The sequence below is a fragment of the Mustela lutreola genome, chromosome 9, assembly GCF_030435805.1.
Source record: "Mustela lutreola isolate mMusLut2 chromosome 9, mMusLut2.pri, whole genome shotgun sequence".
In the NCBI taxonomy this organism is placed as follows: Eukaryota; Metazoa; Chordata; class Mammalia; order Carnivora; family Mustelidae; genus Mustela; species Mustela lutreola.
This window is the reverse complement of record NC_081298.1, coordinates 130,519,217-130,539,020: the sequence shown is the minus strand read 5'-3', so window position 1 is coordinate 130,539,020 and position 19,804 is coordinate 130,519,217. Positions and strand designations below refer to the sequence as shown.

General features: G+C 34.1%; 1 protein-coding gene across 1 annotated transcript in view; it reads left to right on the top strand.

The window, feature by feature from the left end:
- Positions 1–18,409, top strand: part of TDRD15 (tudor domain containing 15) — a 36,505-nt gene extending 18,096 nt beyond the window's left edge. The window contains exons 3-4 of the mRNA XM_059132538.1: positions 2,745–2,857; positions 16,500–18,409. Of these exons, the coding sequence (XP_058988521.1) occupies positions 2,745–2,803 (59 nt within the window). The 3' untranslated portion in view covers positions 2,804–2,857; positions 16,500–18,409. The remainder of the gene's footprint in view (positions 1–2,744; positions 2,858–16,499) is intronic.
- The last annotated feature ends 1,395 nt before the right edge of the window (positions 18,410–19,804 follow it).

The window sequence follows — 19,804 nt, the reverse complement described above, 5'->3', positions numbered from 1 at the left end:
TATCAATATTGTTTTTTTTTTAATAAATGTGGTAAGTGTGGGTTTGTATCAATGGTAAAATGGGCTTACCAACACTGAATCAATAATTTAGACTTATCTGCACAGGCACAGAGGAGAACTTCTCTATATGGAGGAGTCTACCCATGTAAAAACTATGGCTTGAGGCATTTCTCTCCAAAAAGGGAGGGAGAAGGAACAGGCTAAACTAATATAGGAATTGGTCCTTTTAAGTGGACCAATCAGATTGGTCCCACTCCTGGTGTAAGTAAGGGAGGAAACAAACCAGAGGAGAGTTAGGCTAGGAGAGTGCCTCAACTGTGAATACTTCTACATGGAAGGCTACCTCAGGAATGGGAAGAATGACCCCCCTGAATTATCAGCATTTTATGGAGGAGGCTCAGGAAAATTAAATTTTCCTTTGGATATAAAGACAGAATCTCAGCTCCTTATTTACTAGCAACTGTGTCCCCAACTCCAAAAAGTTTTTTGTTAATCATACTGCCTTTTGCAAAGCAGTGATATCATTTGAGGAATTTCAATAAGCTTTTGTCCCTCAGCCCATGCATCTTAGTGCTTACATAATTTCTTTTACTACTTCACATGTGTATGCTTCTACCTCCATGTTTTTCTTCTCAAATTTTCTAAGACTCCACTGTGAGCCCCTATCTCCATCCACCTCCTGTATGCCTAGCACACAGTGAATCAGTGAGTTAAGTGGAAGTAGCTGTTACAAAAGTAGTCCAAACGTCAAATTACAGTTCTAAAAAATAGAACCTGAAGTTTCATTTAGGGGAAAATCGTAACTTTGAGACAAATAGAAGAAACATGGTTATGTGGACTAAGAACTTACTAATGCACTTGCTATTCTCCATTTTAAAACAAAATGAGAAAACGTCAGATGGTCTCATCGCCTTGAGTACTGTCCATGCTCCTAACATCTGTTACTACTCGTCCAAAGGCCTCACTGTAGGAGTCACTGCTGTTTACTGTCTGCTCTGAATCTGGGGCAAAATAATCTTTTTTTTTTTTTCTTCTGGGTTAAAGTTACCAATATTTGATACTACCTTGCCTGTTGAAGAATCTAGAAAAGTGGATCTAATGGTTGTACTTTTTCACTCAAGGCTTTGCACTGACATTAAGAAAGGAAGCTTAAAAAAAAGTTCTGATGCCTGGGCCTCACTGTTAGAGAGATTTTTTAAATTGGTCATGCTTTGGTCTCACTATCAGGATTTTAAAGCTCCCCAGGTGATTCTAATGTATAGCCAAGGTCAAGAACCCCTATTCCGAAGATGACTGTGGACAACTTCCTGAATTATTTTTGTGAGAGAAAACACTAATTCTGGACTCTGAAAACTCATAGAATCTATCCTTCCGGTGTTTGGAGTCCAAACTATACACAATGAGTCACAGTAATTCTGTACTAAACTTAGAGTGTCATTGAGTTAGAAATGGCCTTGAAGTATAATCCATTTATTTTTGTCCTGGTATTGTTTTAATTATAGAAGTTTCTGCTACTTACATTTAGAAAATGGGCTTAACTTTTCCATAGTTTCAGCCTACTGTAACATATCAATATTAAAATAGTCAACTAATTGTTTTTATTTGCAGACTTTTTTCAAAATAAGTTATTAGTCCATTTCTGGGATGTTCTTGCTGTCATTGCTTGCTCACTTGCTTTTTCCCTGGATGTCCTTGAATAGATAATTATGGAAATCAGAGAATGTAATAACCCTTTTAAAAAACGCAAAAATGTCTAGTTACTCTCTGGTAATGAGGCAGTGTTTGATGCTGATATGTGCTACTTTTCTACAGTTGTTTATTTAACTGGAGGACACCTTTGAAAGAAGTCTGGAATGGCAGCCCAGTTTTGAGGAGAGAATTGTCTGACCTTTTACATTTGAGATGGTATAGCTAGATATCCAAAGGGGAATGGCTGACAGGCATATAGACTGAATTCTGAAAATACAAGATTTGTAAGTGATACATACTTAAGAATCACTTACATTGGATCTAGCGTGGTATTTAAAAGTATGGGCAGTGAGACACCCTCCTTGAGTTTGCATTCGTGGTTCATTCCTTAACTGTGAAACTGGAGGTAGGCTTTTTAACATACCTTTCTTCAGTTAGTTTCTTCATCTGTAATACACAGCTAATAATGAATGCCACTTGCTGCTTGTGAGGGCTATGTAAGTTAAAACATGTAAAGTCTGTTAGTATCTGGTATAAAATACATGCTCACTAATTTTAGAAATAGCCATCTTAATAGAGCTACAATTGTTTTTCAAATCTTTTGTGAAATAGTAACTTGAAAAAGTGCTGATGCTTCTCTGCGTGAAATTGCAATATTTAGGACAGTGTGTATGTATATATGAACATGCATATTTGCAGTATAGTGGCTTGATTAATGGTTAGATCTGTTTGGAAGATAGGATTTCTGATTGAGAGAATTATAGTTCTAAATAAAGATTAGAATAAGCTATATGTATTTTTTCCAAAATGGATATATATTAGTAATAAAATATTTTTATTTATATGTATAATTATGTATATATATGAGTATGTAATTTATATGCCATATTTCATTTGTTCTTTGCCTTTTTAAATTGTGACTTTAGAAATTAGTTAAAAATTCTGTTTATAGTAGGAATTTTCAAAATAGTCTTGACTATTAATGAAATGCTTAATGAAATGCTTGGAAAAATCCTTTATGAAATACTAATTATTCTCTTTTGCTTGTTTTTCAGTGCAGGGAGATGAAAGCTCAGATCCTTTATGCATCAGTTTGGCAACAAATAATATATAGGATACCCAGTAATTACTGTTTTGTTTTAGATGCTCCAAATATATAATAAAAGTGGTAAGCATATGACAATTTCTAATATTTAAAGTATCTGAAAGGCATCTAGATTGTTTAGCTTATTTTCCCAGCAGACAGTGATTAGAATGTTACAGAAATCTTAAGTGACCAGGAATTAGGATGACTTGTTTTCAGAAAGGTTATTTAGGAAATGGGGTTCACTCCTAAAGCATTTTAAATATTTGATAAACCATTCTTTGCTTATATTTTCAGTCATTAGCTATTTCACCATTATTTACATCTTTCAGGTGTCTTTCCTGACTAAAGCCTTTGTTTCTGTCATCACTTTTAGAGTCTTCATTGCAGTCATGGATAATCTATAGTTAACGCTACACAACCATATTCCCAGGAGAATATAGGTGCTTATAGTAGAATATGGAAGAGAAGTCCAAATTCATCCCATTCTTCCTCTTCTTTAGCTCATGCAATGAGATTTTTCTTTCACTTTATTTGGCAGTTGTATCTATTTTTAATTTGGCTTTATATTTTTGGTGGTTTGTTATAGATTCTTGTGATCTTCAAGAACACTACTGTTTAGTTGGTGGGAGGGTGGGGGTAGGGAGATATCTTGCCAGTGCAGTTACCTATGAATTAGAATTTGTTACAAGTAAATATTTACTGTGCAAATTCAGAGTATTTTGTTGTAAAGATAGAACCATAAAATCATACAATTGCACTTAAAGTCAATGTATGCCAAATCGTTTTGAAGAACTAGGGATTTGGTGACTTAGAGAATATTTGAGAAAACTTAGGAATATTTTAAGCTACTTGGGGACAAATTTATCATTGGTACATATATATTAGTGTATTGATATTGTAATTTTTTTTTGAGGTTAGGAAGTAATTTCCAGAATAGGAATGGGAGTTTAAATCTGATATCTTGAAGTTTATTCAAGGCAGGGAGACTCTATATTTTTACATTACAAATTAATCTGTGGTATGTGATTTTAGAGCAGGTAATTTATAATCTTTATAATCTAATTTCTTGGAATCCTTTGGTGTTACTTTCCCCTAAACCTCACCAGATCTTAGAGATTACTTTGTACAATTTAAAAAAAGGGCTTTTATTGGAAAAATAATTTGCTTCAACTTCTGTAACTATTGTATCACTGGGCTGCTTTTGTTGTTTGGTTTTGATACCATAAAATATGATAAAGGTAGTGATTTGGTTAATTAGATGAATTTGAATGCCAAAATAAGATAAAGTAGTAATGGATGTTTTGGTACCAGTTTTATCAGGAAGAGCCTCATATCCCTTCAGTTTTTCAGATTTAACTTCATGTATGTCTTCAGGTATAGTATTTTACGTTTGTCTATTTCAAAAATTCACAAATTTATTGTAGCATTTAAAATTACGTTTTTTATAATTCTGTAATTCCTACTTGATTTTTTTTTAACTTCAACAGAAGCCCAATATAGAAAGTAGTTGAAGGTAACATTAAAATTAAGTTTCCCTTTAAGATATAAATGATGAATTTAAAGTGGTTTTCTTTTTATACTTGAAGGCACGTTTCCCACCCCATTAGCTAGTTTAATATACTGTAAAATTACAACATGGAGGATGAATTAGTAATTCAGAGTATTTTCAGATAAAAACAAAATAGCGTATTCATCTTAGGATTTATGTTTTCGTAAGATTAAGTTTTACTGTATTTCACAGATAAGTCAATATTAAGGGCATTTTTCCTAGTCTAAAACATTTGTATTAGTTTGTTAGTAGAATCTTGTTTTATGTTAGCAACAGACTGTTGGTTCAAAATTTGGGAAGCAATATCACATTTAAGTTTTTAGCTGAAAATATTTCAAAGTTGATTGTTTAGCTTTACTTTTTAAAATAACTTATAATTTTGCTTTATTCGTATAAATTAAAAATATTTTGAACTCTCATAAAATGGTTTATGAGAATGGAAAAAGTATTCCTTAGGAATGGATTTTTTAAAAATATTCACATATGCATTATTCAAAACTATATTGATATAGAATAAAAACATTCATAAAAAAAGACAAATTTATTCATTTGTCTTTTCCTGGTATGATCCTTTGACTCTAAATTCTTCTATATAAGATGCTCAGTTGGTTAAATTTATGTCTGATTTTTAAAAAATTTTAAAATCTGTATTAATATAACTCTCTGACTTGTTTATGAGTATTTAACTCTAATATCACTTAAAGAGTCTTACAGTTGTGTACACCTAAGGGAAATTATTTTTGTTTTGTAATGGGGTATTTTGTGTAAAAAATATTTCACATTAAAATATTTAAAGTCTGAATGTGTCTGTATGAATGTGTTTTAAAAGGGTACTATAGCATTAACAGAATCCTACCTTGTGCATATTGTGATGAAAAATTGAATTCACTTTAACATTTCCTGTGACCAAAGTCTTTACTCAAACACTTAGTACATTTTTTTCTCTTTAAAAGTACTTCTCAAAAGTTTTTATTTTTTTCATGTTTCACTTTTAAAGGAATGTTGGATATTTAAGTTAGATCTTTTTACTTGGCCTATAACTTTTTGTGTTTTTTTTTCTTCTTCAAATTTTTATTAAATTCCAGTTAGTTAACATATAGTGAAGTATTGGTTTCAGGAGTAGTCTTTAGTGACTGATCACTTATGTATAAACGCCAGGGCTCATCACAAGTGTCCTCCTTAATACTCATCACTCATTTAACCCCCACCCCCTCCTCACCTTTTTTCCCCCCATTTCTCATTTTCATGTGTTTTGTTTTGTTCCACATATGAGTGAAATCATATGGTGTTTGTCTTTCTCAGACTTAATTTGCTTAGCAATGCATTCTCGCTTCATCCATGTTTTTGCAAATAACAAGATTTCATTCTTTTTGATGGCTGAGTAATAGTCCATTACACAGGGGCACCTGGGTAGTTCAGTGGGTTAAAACCTCTGCCTTCGGCTCAGATCATGACCCCAGGGTCCTGGGATCGAGCCCCACATCGGACTCTCTGCTTAGCAGGGAGCCTACTTCCTCCTCTCTTTCTGTCTCTCTCTCTCTCTGCCTGCCTCTCTGCCTACTTGTGATCTCTGTCAAATAAATAAATAAAATCTTAAAGTCCATTTTACACACACACACACACACACACACACACACACACACACACACAACCACCTCTTTATCCATCTTTATTCATCAATCGATGGACATTTGGGCTCTCTCCATAGTTTGACTATTGTTAATAATGTTGCTATAAACACTGGGGTGCAGGTACCCCTTCAAATCTGTAATTTTGTTTCCTTTGGATAAATACCTAGTAGTATAATTGGTGGGTTATAGGGTAGTTCTATTTTTAACTTGTTGAGGAACCTCTATACTGTTTTCCAGAGTGGCTGCAACAGTTCGCATTCCCACCAACTGGGTTAGAGGGTTGTTCTTTCTCTGCATCCTTGTCAACATCTGTTTCCTGTGTTAATTTAACTATCCTGACAGGTGTGAGGTGGTATATCATTGTGGTTTTGATTTGTATTTCCCTAATGATTGATGATGAGCATTGTTTCATGTGTCTGTTAGCCATCTGAAAGTCTTATCAGATATGTCCCTTGCAAATAAATATCTTCTCCCATTTTGTTGGTTGCCTTTTAATTTTGCTGTTTCCTTCACTGTACAGAAGTTTTTATCTTAAGTCCCTATAGTTCTTTTGTTTTTGTTTCCTTTGCTTCAGGTGACATGTCTAGTAAGAATTTGCTGTGGCTAATGTCAAAGATTGCTGACTATGTTCTTTTAGGATTTTGATGGTTTCCTCTTGCATTTAGGTCTTTCATCCATTTTGAATTTTTGTGTATAGTGTAAGAAAGTGGTCCAGTTTCATTCTGTGTGCTGCTGTCCAGTTTTCCCAACACCATTTGAAGAGATTGTAACACCTCAGCAATGGACAGATCATCTGAGCAGAAAATCCAATAAGGAAAGACTGGTTTTGAATAACACATTGAACTAAATGGACTTAACAGATATACTCAGAACATTTCATCCTAAAGTACCTGAATACAGATTCTTTTTGTGTGCACACAGAACATTTTCCAGAATTGATCACATACTGAGTCACATATCAGATCTCAACAAACTACAAAAAGATGGAGATCATACCATGCATATTTTCAGACCACAAAGCTATGAAACTTGAAGTCAACCACAAGAAAAAATTTGGAAAGATCACAAATACATGGAGGTCAGAGAACATCCTACTAAAAAAATGAATGGGTTAATTACGAGATCAAAGAAATTAAAAATGAATGGAACAAATGAAAAGGAAACACAGCAGTTCAGAACTTTGGGACTTGCAGCAAAGGCGGTCCTAAGAGGAAAGTATATAGCAATAAGGCCTATCTCAGGAAGCAAGAAAGTCTCAAATATACAACCTAACCTTACATCTAAAGGAGCTAAGAAAGGAACAGTAAATTAAAGCCAGCAGAAGAGAAATAATAAAGGTTAAAACAGAAATAAATGATATAGAAACGCAAAAACAGTAAAATCAATGAAACTAGGAGCTGATTCTTTGAAAGAATAAAATTGATAAGCCCCTAGCCAGACTTCTCAAAAAGAGAAAGGACCCAAATAAAATCATGAAAGAGGAGTGATCACAACCAACATCACAAATATAAACAATTAGAATATTATGAAAAATTGTATGCCAACAAATTGAGCAATCTGGAAAAATGGATAAATTCCTAGAAACCTATAAACTACCAAAACTGAAAGAGAAAATCTGAAAAGACCCATAGCCAGCAAAGAAATTGAAGGAGTAATCAAAAACCTTCCAACAAAAGTCCATGGCTGGATGACTTTCCAGGGGAATTCTACCAAACATTTAAAGAAGAGTTAATGCCTGTTCTTTCCAAACTGTTCCAAGAAATAGAAATGGAATGAAAACTTCCAAAACTCATTCTATGAGTTGAGCATTACCTTGATTTTTTTATTTGGCCTGTAGTTTGGATGTAATTTTCAACATTTCAGAGGTTTCCAACAACATTTTTTTTTTCTACACTTCTATAATTTTTCTTAGGCTATATTAGGATGGCCATAGTAAATTTAAGATTCTAATAACTATTCCCCTTTGGCTAGGATACATTAAATTTTTTTTTAAATTAATTTATTTGACAGAGAGCGAGAAAGGGAACACAAGCAAGGGAAGTGGGAGAGGGAGAAGCAGTCTTTCCGCTGAGCAGGGAACCCAGTGTGGGGCTCAGTCCCAAGACCCCTGGGATCATGATCTGAGCCGAAGGCAGATGCTTAATGACTGAGCCACCCAGGTGCCCCAGGATACATTAAAATCTTAGCATGAACTCAATGTAATAGTTTTAATGTATTTTCTTAGTTTACTCATAATTTTTTATTAATCATAGAATAATCAGTTGACTAAAGTTATTTTATCATAATGCTTTTCCATAACATTTCTGTCTTGATGTTCTTGAACATAGATATCTCTGAATGTCATCTGAGTACTAAATCATCATCTTTATAATCCAGTCACAGTTTCTTATATGGTGGATTCATTCATCAAACATTTTGGAAATCTTTGTATTCAATATAGGAGTTAGAAAAATGAGTCAAATTGTGGTTCTTAAGATATTCACAGTGGTGGGAACAAGGTAATTATAAGTGGTACATGGCATGTAATAAGGGTGTATAATAGGGGCTTTAGGACCACAGAGGACAGTGAGCCTAACTTCCCTGGGATTGAGGAACCAGTTGAAAAAGACTTAAAAAAAATATGACTTCTGAGCCTGATTCTTGATAGATGTGTGGTATAATTTGTCAGGGAATTTAGGCAAACCTACAAGGAAGGAAATTATAGGCCACATAGTACAGCCAAGCAAAACTGACTCAGTACAAACCAGTTTTGATTGCCAAGGCCCATGGGGAGTTGGGGATAGGAAGAGACTGCTTATGGCCATGGAATTTCTCTTTGGGGCTCTGAAAATGTTCTGAAACTAAATGGTGATAGTGGTTTGTGCAACTGCGTTAATAATATACTACAATCCATTGATCTGTATACTTGAAAAATGAATTTTATGCCAAGTGAATATTTCAGTGAAGATATTAAAAATTGCATGTATGGAGCTTATATATATAGCTTATGAATTCAATAAGCTATTCTTGAAGACTAGAGAAGAATGGAGAAGTGTAATGAAATTCTGATATCTAGTTTGTAAGGATCTCAAAATTAAAGGGAATAAAAATCTCAAACCTCAAGGTTCAAAGAATAGATGAAAAGGAGAGCCCTAGGAAGGGGGAAAGTACCATCCTTAGGCAAGATCATTCTGTGCATGTCATTATTAGCTATTGGTGTGTAATTCATTTTTAAACCTTTTTAAAAGTATAGACATGAAAGTATAAAAAACATATCTGTAGCTAGAAGCTTTATTTCTGGTTGAACCACCCATGTAACTGCTACTCAGTTCAAAATGGAACATTACCAAAACTCCAGAAGCTCTTTTCCCATCCTCACAAATACTTATGCCCTCCTCCAATGGATCTACTATCTTGACTTTCGTGGTACTATCTTCCTTTCTGGGTCTTTAAAAATAGTTTTACCACCTAATTTTGCCAACAACCAAGAAAAAATGTGTTTATTTTTTAATGATTCTTTATGGAACCGATAGTAAGTTTTTAATACTGGTTTCTTTTTGCACAGTTTTAAAATACAGGATTTATCCATTTTTGTGTGTGTATGTAGTTGTGGTTCATTCATTTCTGAATGCTTTATCAAACATCTGTTTATTCATCCCACCCTTGAAAACTGGAAAAATGTCATCAATTGTAAAAAAAAAAAAATGATCTGAATACTGTGAATTTCAAAAATATATATGTGCATTTCTGTTGGATATGTGCTGGGCTCCATTGCTAGAATTGAGTCATTGGCTGTACACTAGTGTGGCAGAGAATAGAGGAGCTAGGATACCTACTGGATGAATAAGTCCTTTTACCTGGTTGCTGAGTGTATTTTTGTGTATATGCGTTTTCCAAATGCATATGATTAGCATTGGCATGAATCACCAAGATTCACATGGCCATTACTACTGGCTAATCCAAATTCCTCTTCTATAAGCTTTCTTATCTTTGTTTTGCAGATTTGTTCCTTTTGAGCCCCAACCAACCAACCAACTTATATATATGATTTTTGAGTGTTAAAACACTGTTGCATTTCTGGGATGCCCCATTTAGGCATGTTATGTACTCTTTCTAATGTCTTGCTAGACTTGGTGCTAGCATTTTTAAAGGAATTTTGTTTGAGGGATACTGGTCTATGGTTTTGTTCCAGATGTCTTCTCTGGACTTGGTATTAGGGTAATAGAATGAGTTGGGAAATTTCTCCTCTGAGAAATCTTTTTTTTTTTTTTAAAGATTTTTATTTATTTATTTGATAGAGATCACACGTAGGCAGAGAGGCAGGCAGAGAGAGAGAGAGGGAAGCAGGCTCCCCGCTGAGTAGAGAGCCCAATGTGGGGCTCGATCCCAGGACCATGAGATCATGACCTGAGCGGAAGGCAGAGGCTTAAACCACTGAGCCACCCAGGCGCCCCTCTGAGAAATCTTATGGAGGTTTGTATTTCTGACTCATCTTCAGAGAAATTTCAGTTTTTCCCATTTTTCCATTTCATTATTTCTGCTATGACTTTTATTTCCTTTTACTCTGTACTTTATTTCCTTCTTCTAGCTTCTTGAGGTGAACTATTTTAGATCTTTCTTTTTTGCAATGGAAGTGCTTAATGTTATAAACTGTTAAGCATTCTTCACTGGCATCCCATATATTTTGAAATGTTCTCATTTAGTTTATTTTAATATCCTTTTAGCTAATTTGGATCTGATAACAATAAATTTTCTCAGCTTTTGTTTTTTTGTGTGAATATCTTTTGTCATTGCTTTAAAACTAACTTCAGACATGTTTTTGTATCCTATGATAAACTTGGAGTGTACAGCTCTGTGTTTGGCAGTTGTAACAAGTTGAGTGACTATCTCCATAAATAATTTTTGCAATATCTTATTATTCAGTATCATTCCTGCAATTCAGTATGCATTCCTTCTGGGTACTTAATGCATTTTGAATTTACTTTTCTGCATGGTGTAAGAAAATGATCCAGTTACATTCTTTTGCATATAGCTCTTCAGTTTCCCAACACCATTTGTTGAAAAGACCATCTTTTTCCCACTGCATATTCTTGCTGCCTTTATTATAGATTAATTGGCTATTTAAGCATAGGTTTATTTATGGGATCTCCATACTGTTTCATTGTTTTGTGTGTCTATTTTTGTGTCAGTACCATATTGTTCTGATTACTATAGTTTCATAGTATATGTTGAAATCTGGGATTATGATATCTCCAGCTTTGTAATTCTTTCCAAAGCTTTCTTTGGCTATTTGGGTTCTTTTGTAGTTCCATACAAATTTTAGGATCATTTTTTCCAAAAGATATTTTGATAGGGATTACTGTAAATCTGTAGATTGCTTTAGGTAGTATGGACATTTTAACCATTTTGGCTCTTCGAATCCATAACCATGGAACATATGTCCATTTATTTGTGTCCTCAATTACTTTCATCAGCATTTTATGGTTCTTATAGGTATTTCACCTCCTTGGTTTATTTCTAGGTATTATTTTTGGTGCAGTTATAAATGGGGTTATTTTCCTGTTCTCCTTTATTATTAGTGTATAGAAATTCAATAGATTTCGGTATTAGTTTTGTATCCTGTGACTTGACTTAATTCACTTATTCTAGTTTTTTTTCCTAGAGTCTTTAGGTTTTTAAAATACATATTATCATATAATCTGCAAATAGTAAAAGTTTTACTTCTTTGTTACCGGCTTGGATGCCTTCTATTTCTCTTGTCTGATTGTTGTAATGAGGACTTTTAGTACTGTGTTGAAATAAAAGTGGTGACAGTGGACATCCTTGTCTTTTTCCAGATCTTAGAGGAAAAGTTCCCATGTTTTCACCATTGAATATGATGCTAGCTGTGCATTTTTCACATGAGACCTTTATTATGTTGAGGTGTGTTCTTTTTTTTAAATTAGCCAACATATAGTACATCATTAGTTCCAGATGTACTGTTCAATTCTTAATCAGTTGCATATAACACCCAGTGCTTATCACATCACCCAATTATCCCATCCCCCCACCTGTCTTCCCTCCAGCAACCCTGTTTCCTTCTACTTTGTTGAGGATTTTTATCAGAGTGGAAGATGTACATGATCAAATGCTTTTTTTTGAACCTTTTGAAATGTTTGTTTTCTTGTTAATATATTTTATCATGTTGATTGATTTATATATATTGGACTGCCCTTGCACCCCTGGAATAAATACCAGTTGATTGTGGTGAGTAATTTTTTTAAATGTATTTTTGGATTTGGTTTGTTAATATTTTGTTGAGGATTTTTGTATCTGTTTATCAGAGATGCTGGCCTGTAGTTGTTGTGGTGTGTGTGTGTGTGTGTGTGTGTGTGTGTGTTTGTTTTGTAGTGTCTTTGTCTGGTTTTGGTATCAGGGTAATGCTGCCCTAATAGAAATGAATGGATACTATTCTTTAAATCATTTGAATGTTTGGTAGAATTTACTTGTGAAGTCATCTGGTTCTGGATTTTGTTGGGAGACTTTTTTGACTATTGATTCTATTTCATTTCTAGTAACTGGTTTGTTCAGATTTACTATTTATTACTATTATTACTAATTCAGTTTGGGAAGATTATGCTTCTAAGTGTCCATTTCTTCTCAGTTGGTATAATATTATTTTGTATTTCTTTGGTGTAGATAGTTATTTCTCCATTTCTGATTTTGAGTCCTTAGTTTTCCCTTCAGTTTGGCTAAAGAATTATCAATTTTGTTTATATTCTCAAAGGACCAGTTCTTGGTTCTTTATCCATTTTTATTCTTGCCATCCTAGTGGATGTGAAAAGCTATCTTTTGGGTTTAATTTGCATTTAATTAATGATATTGAGAATGTCTTCATGTGCTTATTAGCCATTTGTATATCTTTGAATAAGTCTTCAAAAATTTTCACCATTAAAAATTTTTTTATCTCTATTGTGGAGTAGTAATGTGTATTCTGGATACAAGGCCTTATCCCGTATAGGTTTACAAGTATTTTATGTCATTTTTGAGAGTTGTCTGCTTGGCTTTGATGTCCATTTGAAGGACAGATATTTTTAATATTGATGGAGTCCAGTGATATCCATATTTTTGTTTCTTTTACATTTTCTTTTGGTGTCCTACATAAGAAATTACTACCTACTTCAAGATGATGAATGCTTATAAAAGTTTTTTCCTAAGTTTATTTGTGGACTCTTAATTATCTTCCATTGATGAATAGGATTAGCCTTTTGCCTGTACTTCACCATTTTGATTACTATAGCTTTGGAATATTTTTGAAATCAATGTGAAAATTCTCATTTTTTTTTTTCCAAAATGGTTTTGGGTCTGTTACATTTCCATAAGAATGTGGTGGGGGTCACCTTTTAAATTTCTGCAAAAAAGCCTGCTAGATTTTATGGCAGTTGGTTGAATCTGTAGATTAATTTGGTAAGAGTTGCTATTTTAACAACACTGAATTTTCCAATCCATGAACGGGAATGATCTGTTTGTTGATCTTTAATTTCCCTCCTCCATGTTTGTAATTTTTAATGTACAGGTCTTAAAGAACTTATTCTATTTATAAATATTTTCATTCTTTGTTGCTATTATGAAAGATATTTATTTCATTCTCTAATTGATTTTTCCATCTATTGGAATTAGAATACAGTTGATTTTTTGAAGTTTGACCTTGTGTTTTGTAACCTTTCTGTACTTATCCATTCATTATAATTTGTATATGTGTTTCTTTGGATTTACTGCATGCAGAATATACTATGCAAAAAAATTTAAGTCTTCCCTTTATTAGGATCCTGTTTTTTTTTTTTTTCCTTGCCAAATTGCAGTATTTAGAATCTCCAATATAACGGAAAGAAATGGTGGGAGCAAGTATCCATGTCTTGTTGCCTGTATTAGGGGAAAGGCCTGTCTTATACCTAAGTATGATTTTTGCGGTTGTGTGTTAACATTTAAACAGGTTGGAGTTTTTTTCTAGTCTAAATTTGAGAGTTCATCATTAATGGATGCCTACTTTAATTCTCTTGGTTATGTATCACTTTTACCGGTTTCTTTCCCTATTTTTTTATTACATAGAAGACAATGTAGATATATGTTATAGTTATTTTGGGTTATAGTTCCTTCTTTTTAAGATTATAAATTTTTGTTCTGGTAGGTGTTTAAGTTACAGATGGATCACTTGGCTTTTACTCATCTAGTATAAGGGAAGATGTATTTTTAATTTTGTTTTCATGCTTTAATCTTGATCTTTCTGTAGATCACTTTTCTGGAGTCTCAACTAAGAGTCCAGCTTGTTTTCCAGGGTGCTTATATTCTGGTTTGGCCCAAACTGCAAATTCTCCCAAGCACCCTGTTATGTCTGGAAACTCCTCCCAGGTTTCAACCTCTTACCACAGCTACACTAACTATAAAGAGTCTTGCCCTATAAATTTGCAGCTTAGAAGTTGGCTAAGGACGAGTGGAATTAACATGCAAGCGTTTGGTGTTCATTCTCTGTGGATCTAACTGTGACACCTAAATCCCAGCTGCCTTGGATCTTGATTTCTGCATCCTTAATCCAGTAAAACTACTGATCTGTGCTTGGTCTCCCTTCCTGTGCTGTGGTTCAAATAATTTACTTAGGGAATCTGGATGAATATAGGGATTTTTCTATGTTAAGGATTACAGCCTTTCATGAGTGCTGTCCAGTGCCTTCAAAAGTTCTATATATTCTCTAGGTTTTATGTCCTGTTGCTTGTTAATAGGACAACTTTAATATCCATCTCCTAGCCAAGACAAGAATTCCCTAGTGTTTCATTAACTTACACCATTGAGTAAGGAAGAACTTGGAAGTCATACAATCACTTGGATTTTGGGCATATTCTCTGACCTCTTTGTTTTAATTTCTACTCTTCCTCCATTATAAGCTGGATCAAGCACCGCAGCCACTATATATAACTCTTCTTTACTTATTTGTTCAGTTGATGAGGAACCCAAGTGGCTTTTTCCCCATGTTACCTTTTTTTTTTTTTTTTTTTAAGATTTTATTTATTTATTTGACAGAGATCACAAGTAGGCAGAGAGACAGGTAGAGAGAGAGGGGTAAGTAGGCTCCCCGCTGAGCAGAGAGCCCGACTCAACTCTGGGGATCTCATGACCCTGAGATCATGACCTGAGCTGAAGGCAGAGGCTTAACCCACTGAGCCACCCAGGAGACCTTCTCATGTTATCTTAATAGGGTTTTGAGAGATAGCAAAAACGCATGTGTTGGGGCACCTGGGTGGCTCAGTGAGTTAAGCCTCTTCCTTTGGTTCAGGTCATGATCTCGGGGTCCTGGGAAAGAGCCCCACATTGGGCTCTCTGCTCCGCAGGGAGCCTCCTCCCCTGGCCCCTGCCTGCCTCTCTGCATACTTGTGATCTCTCTCTGTCAAATAAATAAAATCTTTAAAAAAACAATGCATGTGTTGAAAGCATTATTTCTCCCTCCTGTCATTATGCATATTGCCAGTAGCACTTTGGTATTCGTTTATTTCTTGATAAACTGGGATAGAGGATTTTAGTTTTCATAAATGGCTACAACACCATCAGTATTCTATCCTGTTCCTTTTTTAAGGAGTGCTGCTTGACTTGTATGATTAGGTTGTACAAGGTTGTGTACCTCTAACTTGTTCATTAAAATAGTCCTGTTTAATTTTGAGTTGCCATGCAAGTAGTCCAGTGACCTTGAAGGTTGCCATGCTCTAGGAAACTCAAGCTACATGGAAAGGTTCCGTTTGGGGTCTTTTCTTGATAGTTCCGGTGTATTACCACTTGCATATCCCTATTTAAGGTCCAGACATTATGGAACAGATTTAAGCCAACCTGCTGTGTTTTGTTTCAATTTCTGCCTCATAGAATCTGTGATGTAATATTATTTTATCCCTGGGTTTTAGGAAGAAGTTGTTGTATAGAAATAATAACTGGACTTGTTAATTTTAGCCCTTCTGACTGGTGTGAAGTGGTATATCACTGTGGTTTTGATTTGTATTTCCCTGATGATGAGTGACATTGAGCACTTTTTCATGTGTCTATTGGCCATTTGATATCTTCTTTGTAGAAATGTCTGTTCATGGCTTCTACCCATTTATTGATCTGTACCCCTGAAGCAAATAATACATTATATGTTAATAAAAAAAGAAATAATAACTGAAACAAAATTTGGTACCAGATATGAGATGCTGTTATAACTTTTGGACTGAATCATGGGCAGAAACTGGAAGGTCCTTGAGAGGAAACCTGACAGGCCTCAAGGAGGCTGTCAGTGAAGGCCTTAAGCTAAGGAAAATGTTGAAAGCTGGAAGAAAGAAGACTGGAGATCTCTGTTATATATAATAAAAGAATACCTAGCAAAATTGCTACTGCCACAATATGCAAAAAATGAAATTGAGGATTTAGTCTGCAGGGATTTCCAAGCAATTACTGTATGCCTCCTGATTCTTTGTTTTGAATGAGAGTGCCTATAGAAGTTACTCTATGCTTGTCCCACAGTGGTGTGTTGGATGTGTGTGGGCTAACATGGCATTTTGTTTTGTAGGTCTTCAGATCAAGAGGAACTGTACTTGAACGACTACTGGGGAGCCTAATCTACACTTGGACCTGATTTAGATGATGGGGTCTGAGACTGTTTTGGTACCATCACGGATTGAGACTTTGGAGATCTTTCGGGGGAAGGGTGTAGTGAATCCTGCATATGGGAATGATGTGAATTGGGGCCAAAGGGCATACTGTGTTATACTTTATTACCCAGAGATTACTACAGTAATATTTAAGTTTTTATCTGCTGTGACTTTGCTATTCCCCCTCAAGAAAAGGAGTATAATTATCATTCCTTTGGGAGTGGGTAGGTTTGAGTGCTTTGACCAAAGTGTAGAGTAGAAATCATTCCATGTGATCTTACAAGGCTAGTTCACAAGCAGTGATGTAGCTTTCACCTTATTTTCTGTAACACTTGTACCTGGTGCCTTGGACCGTCATGCAAGAAATCCAGATACTGCATCCAGGAAGCCCAGGCCACATGGGGAGGCCATGTATAAGGACTCCCGTCAATAGTTCCAGACTCTAGCCATTTGAGTTTTCCTTGCTGAAGCCATGGGTGTTGATTGTACAGAAACAAGCCAACTCCACATATTCATCATATGCAAATTCCTAAGCTACAGGATCCATAAACTTAATAAAGTAGTTCTATACTAAGCCTCGAGGTAGAAAGTGGAATGGCTGGATAACTTCTAAACGACTTTAAAGAATCATTAGAACTTTTGGTGTATAGTAAGAGTAAAAAGGCCTGCTACTGAGTAAAGTACGAGTTTCAGTGAAAAAGTGTGACATGTTTTATCTGCCTAATGGCTTGCTTTTTTATTTATTTGGTTTTGGGACACTAAGTTCTGTGGCCATATGCACTCTTGAGAGTTGTTGACATGCCACTGTAAAAACCAATACATTAGCTTGTACTAGTTTATTTGTAAACATTCCATTTACTTTACATTTTGTTCTACTTGATTAAAACTCAAATGTTTTCTTCAGTTTGCTTCCATATTTTACACATAGTAGATGTAAGATAAATACATACTAATTGAATATTTTGTCAGCTCTCAGAGGGCATTATTCTTGAGTTTTTTTTTTTTAATGACTTCTAGATGATTTAGGAAATAGGTAATTATATATATGTGTTAAATTAAGGGTTAAAGTCTGTCTTAGGGAACTTCATTCATGGTCTGCATATATAATTTGAATATTTTTATGAGGTAAAGATTATAGACAAGCTTTTCTAGCAATTAAGAAAATGTTCCTATAATTTTTGGAGGGTTTTACTGCCATCTACTGGCAGTCATTTCTATAGTTTAAATTCCTTCAAGCTTTATTTCTACTCGTTTTCCTTGCACCGTCTTCTCTTAATTTTTTAAGACTTTTTTTTTTTTTAAGGAAGAAGATATTTCAGGTGCCTAAAGAGAGGCTATCATTTTTTTTTGAAGAAACCTGATGTTCTACATATGCCTCCTATATAATTTAACAGAAGTGAATAAACATGACCATGTTATTCATTCTTAAGTGCAGTTTTTCCTGCACTCTTTCCATCACTTGCTTGGGTTCCCCTTCCTTTTACCATTCATAGAATTTTTTAACCTCTGCCCTGAGGTACATCATAATAGTCTACATTTTCTTCATGTGCATAGAATTCAGTGAATGAATGGATATAATTATGTGAACATAAATACAATGATATGCTTTTGTTATGTTTTAGAAAAAAGATCACATAATTTTTCTGCATTTTGCTTTTCTCACTTAGCATATCAGAAATCTAAGAAGTAACGTAGTTCTATTCTAAATGTATGCATGATTTTAAAAAGCAGTTGTATTTTAATTTTGTTTTTAACAATTTCTCTTGATAGACATTTATTTTTGCATTTTTTGCCACCTTGAATATGATTGCAATAAATATCTGCATGTATATCCCTCTCTAGGTGTAATTTTGTTTCTCTGAGATAGCTTTTTAGTAGCGAAATTACTGGGAGAAAGAATATATTTTTAATTTGAATAGATGTTACCCTGTTGCTATTAAAAACAGCTGAAAGGTCAGTGTAGGAGAATACCTTTTTCTTACACTACCGTTAATACATTTTATAGAATTTTAAACACTTTTACCTGTATGAGAGATTAAAATGATTATTTTAATTTCTTAATTAGCGAATTTGAACAATTTTACATGTTTGTTGACACTGAATTTATTCTATGAAACTTCTAATTTTATGTTTGCACTTTTTATATTGTAAGAAGATAACTCCTTTTGTTTATCATCCCAATTAACAAATCTTTTTGTACAAAAGATAACAAAGTTTTTAACTCTTTATACAACTGAACAGGTCTATCTTTGTTTTAAACAGAGTTTCCTGCATGTAATGAAGAAAGTCTCACTCACCCATATGGGTTGTACCTTCCAGGTCCCTTTCCTCCCCACCCCTCCCTTTTTTTTTTTAAATTTTGCAGAATTTTTATTGTCTGAATTTTAAGTTTAAATTTTAACCCATCTGGAATTTAATTACACTTTTCAGAACTGAAAGATCCCATATACCCAGTGAAGTACTGTATCAAATAATTATCAAAATAGATCCACGTAATCAGCAGCCAGTCACTCAGAATAATTCTAGTCTCAATTACTAAAACTGCGTTATCCTAGATATTACTGTCCTGATATCTATGGTAATTGCCTTCCTGCTTTTCTTCCTATTATTGTCTTCTAAACTGGATCTCTAAACATTATAGTTTAGTTTGTTGCTCATTGGCCTTAATATAAATTCATATAATATGTATTTTTATATCCAATATCTTCTATTTAACATTTTGTTGGTGAGTTTTATCTACATAGTGGTGTGTAGCAGTTCATTCTCCTTGTTGTATGGTATTTCATTGAATGAATGTGATTATTCTACTGTTGACAGATATTTCGATTTTTTTCAATGAATGGCAATAGAGAATATAGCTATGAATATTCTTGTGCATTACTTTTGAGGCTTTTGTGCATACATTTCAGTTGGATGTACATTTCAGAGAGAAATTGCCTCATAAGTCATGTAGATTTCCAACTTCAGTAGGTCAGTAATTACTGCCCAGCAGTTTTCCAAAATGATTACACTAGTTTACACTTCCGCCAGTAAGAATTCTAACATTCTACATCTTCACCAATACTTATCATTGTCTTTTTTAATTTTACTCTTTTTTATGGGTAGATACTGGTATCTCACTGTAGTTTTATTTATTTAGGTTAGTCTCTATGTAGTACCTCATTAGTTTTTGATATAGTGTTCCATGATTCATTGTCTGCATATAAGACCCAGTGCTCCATGC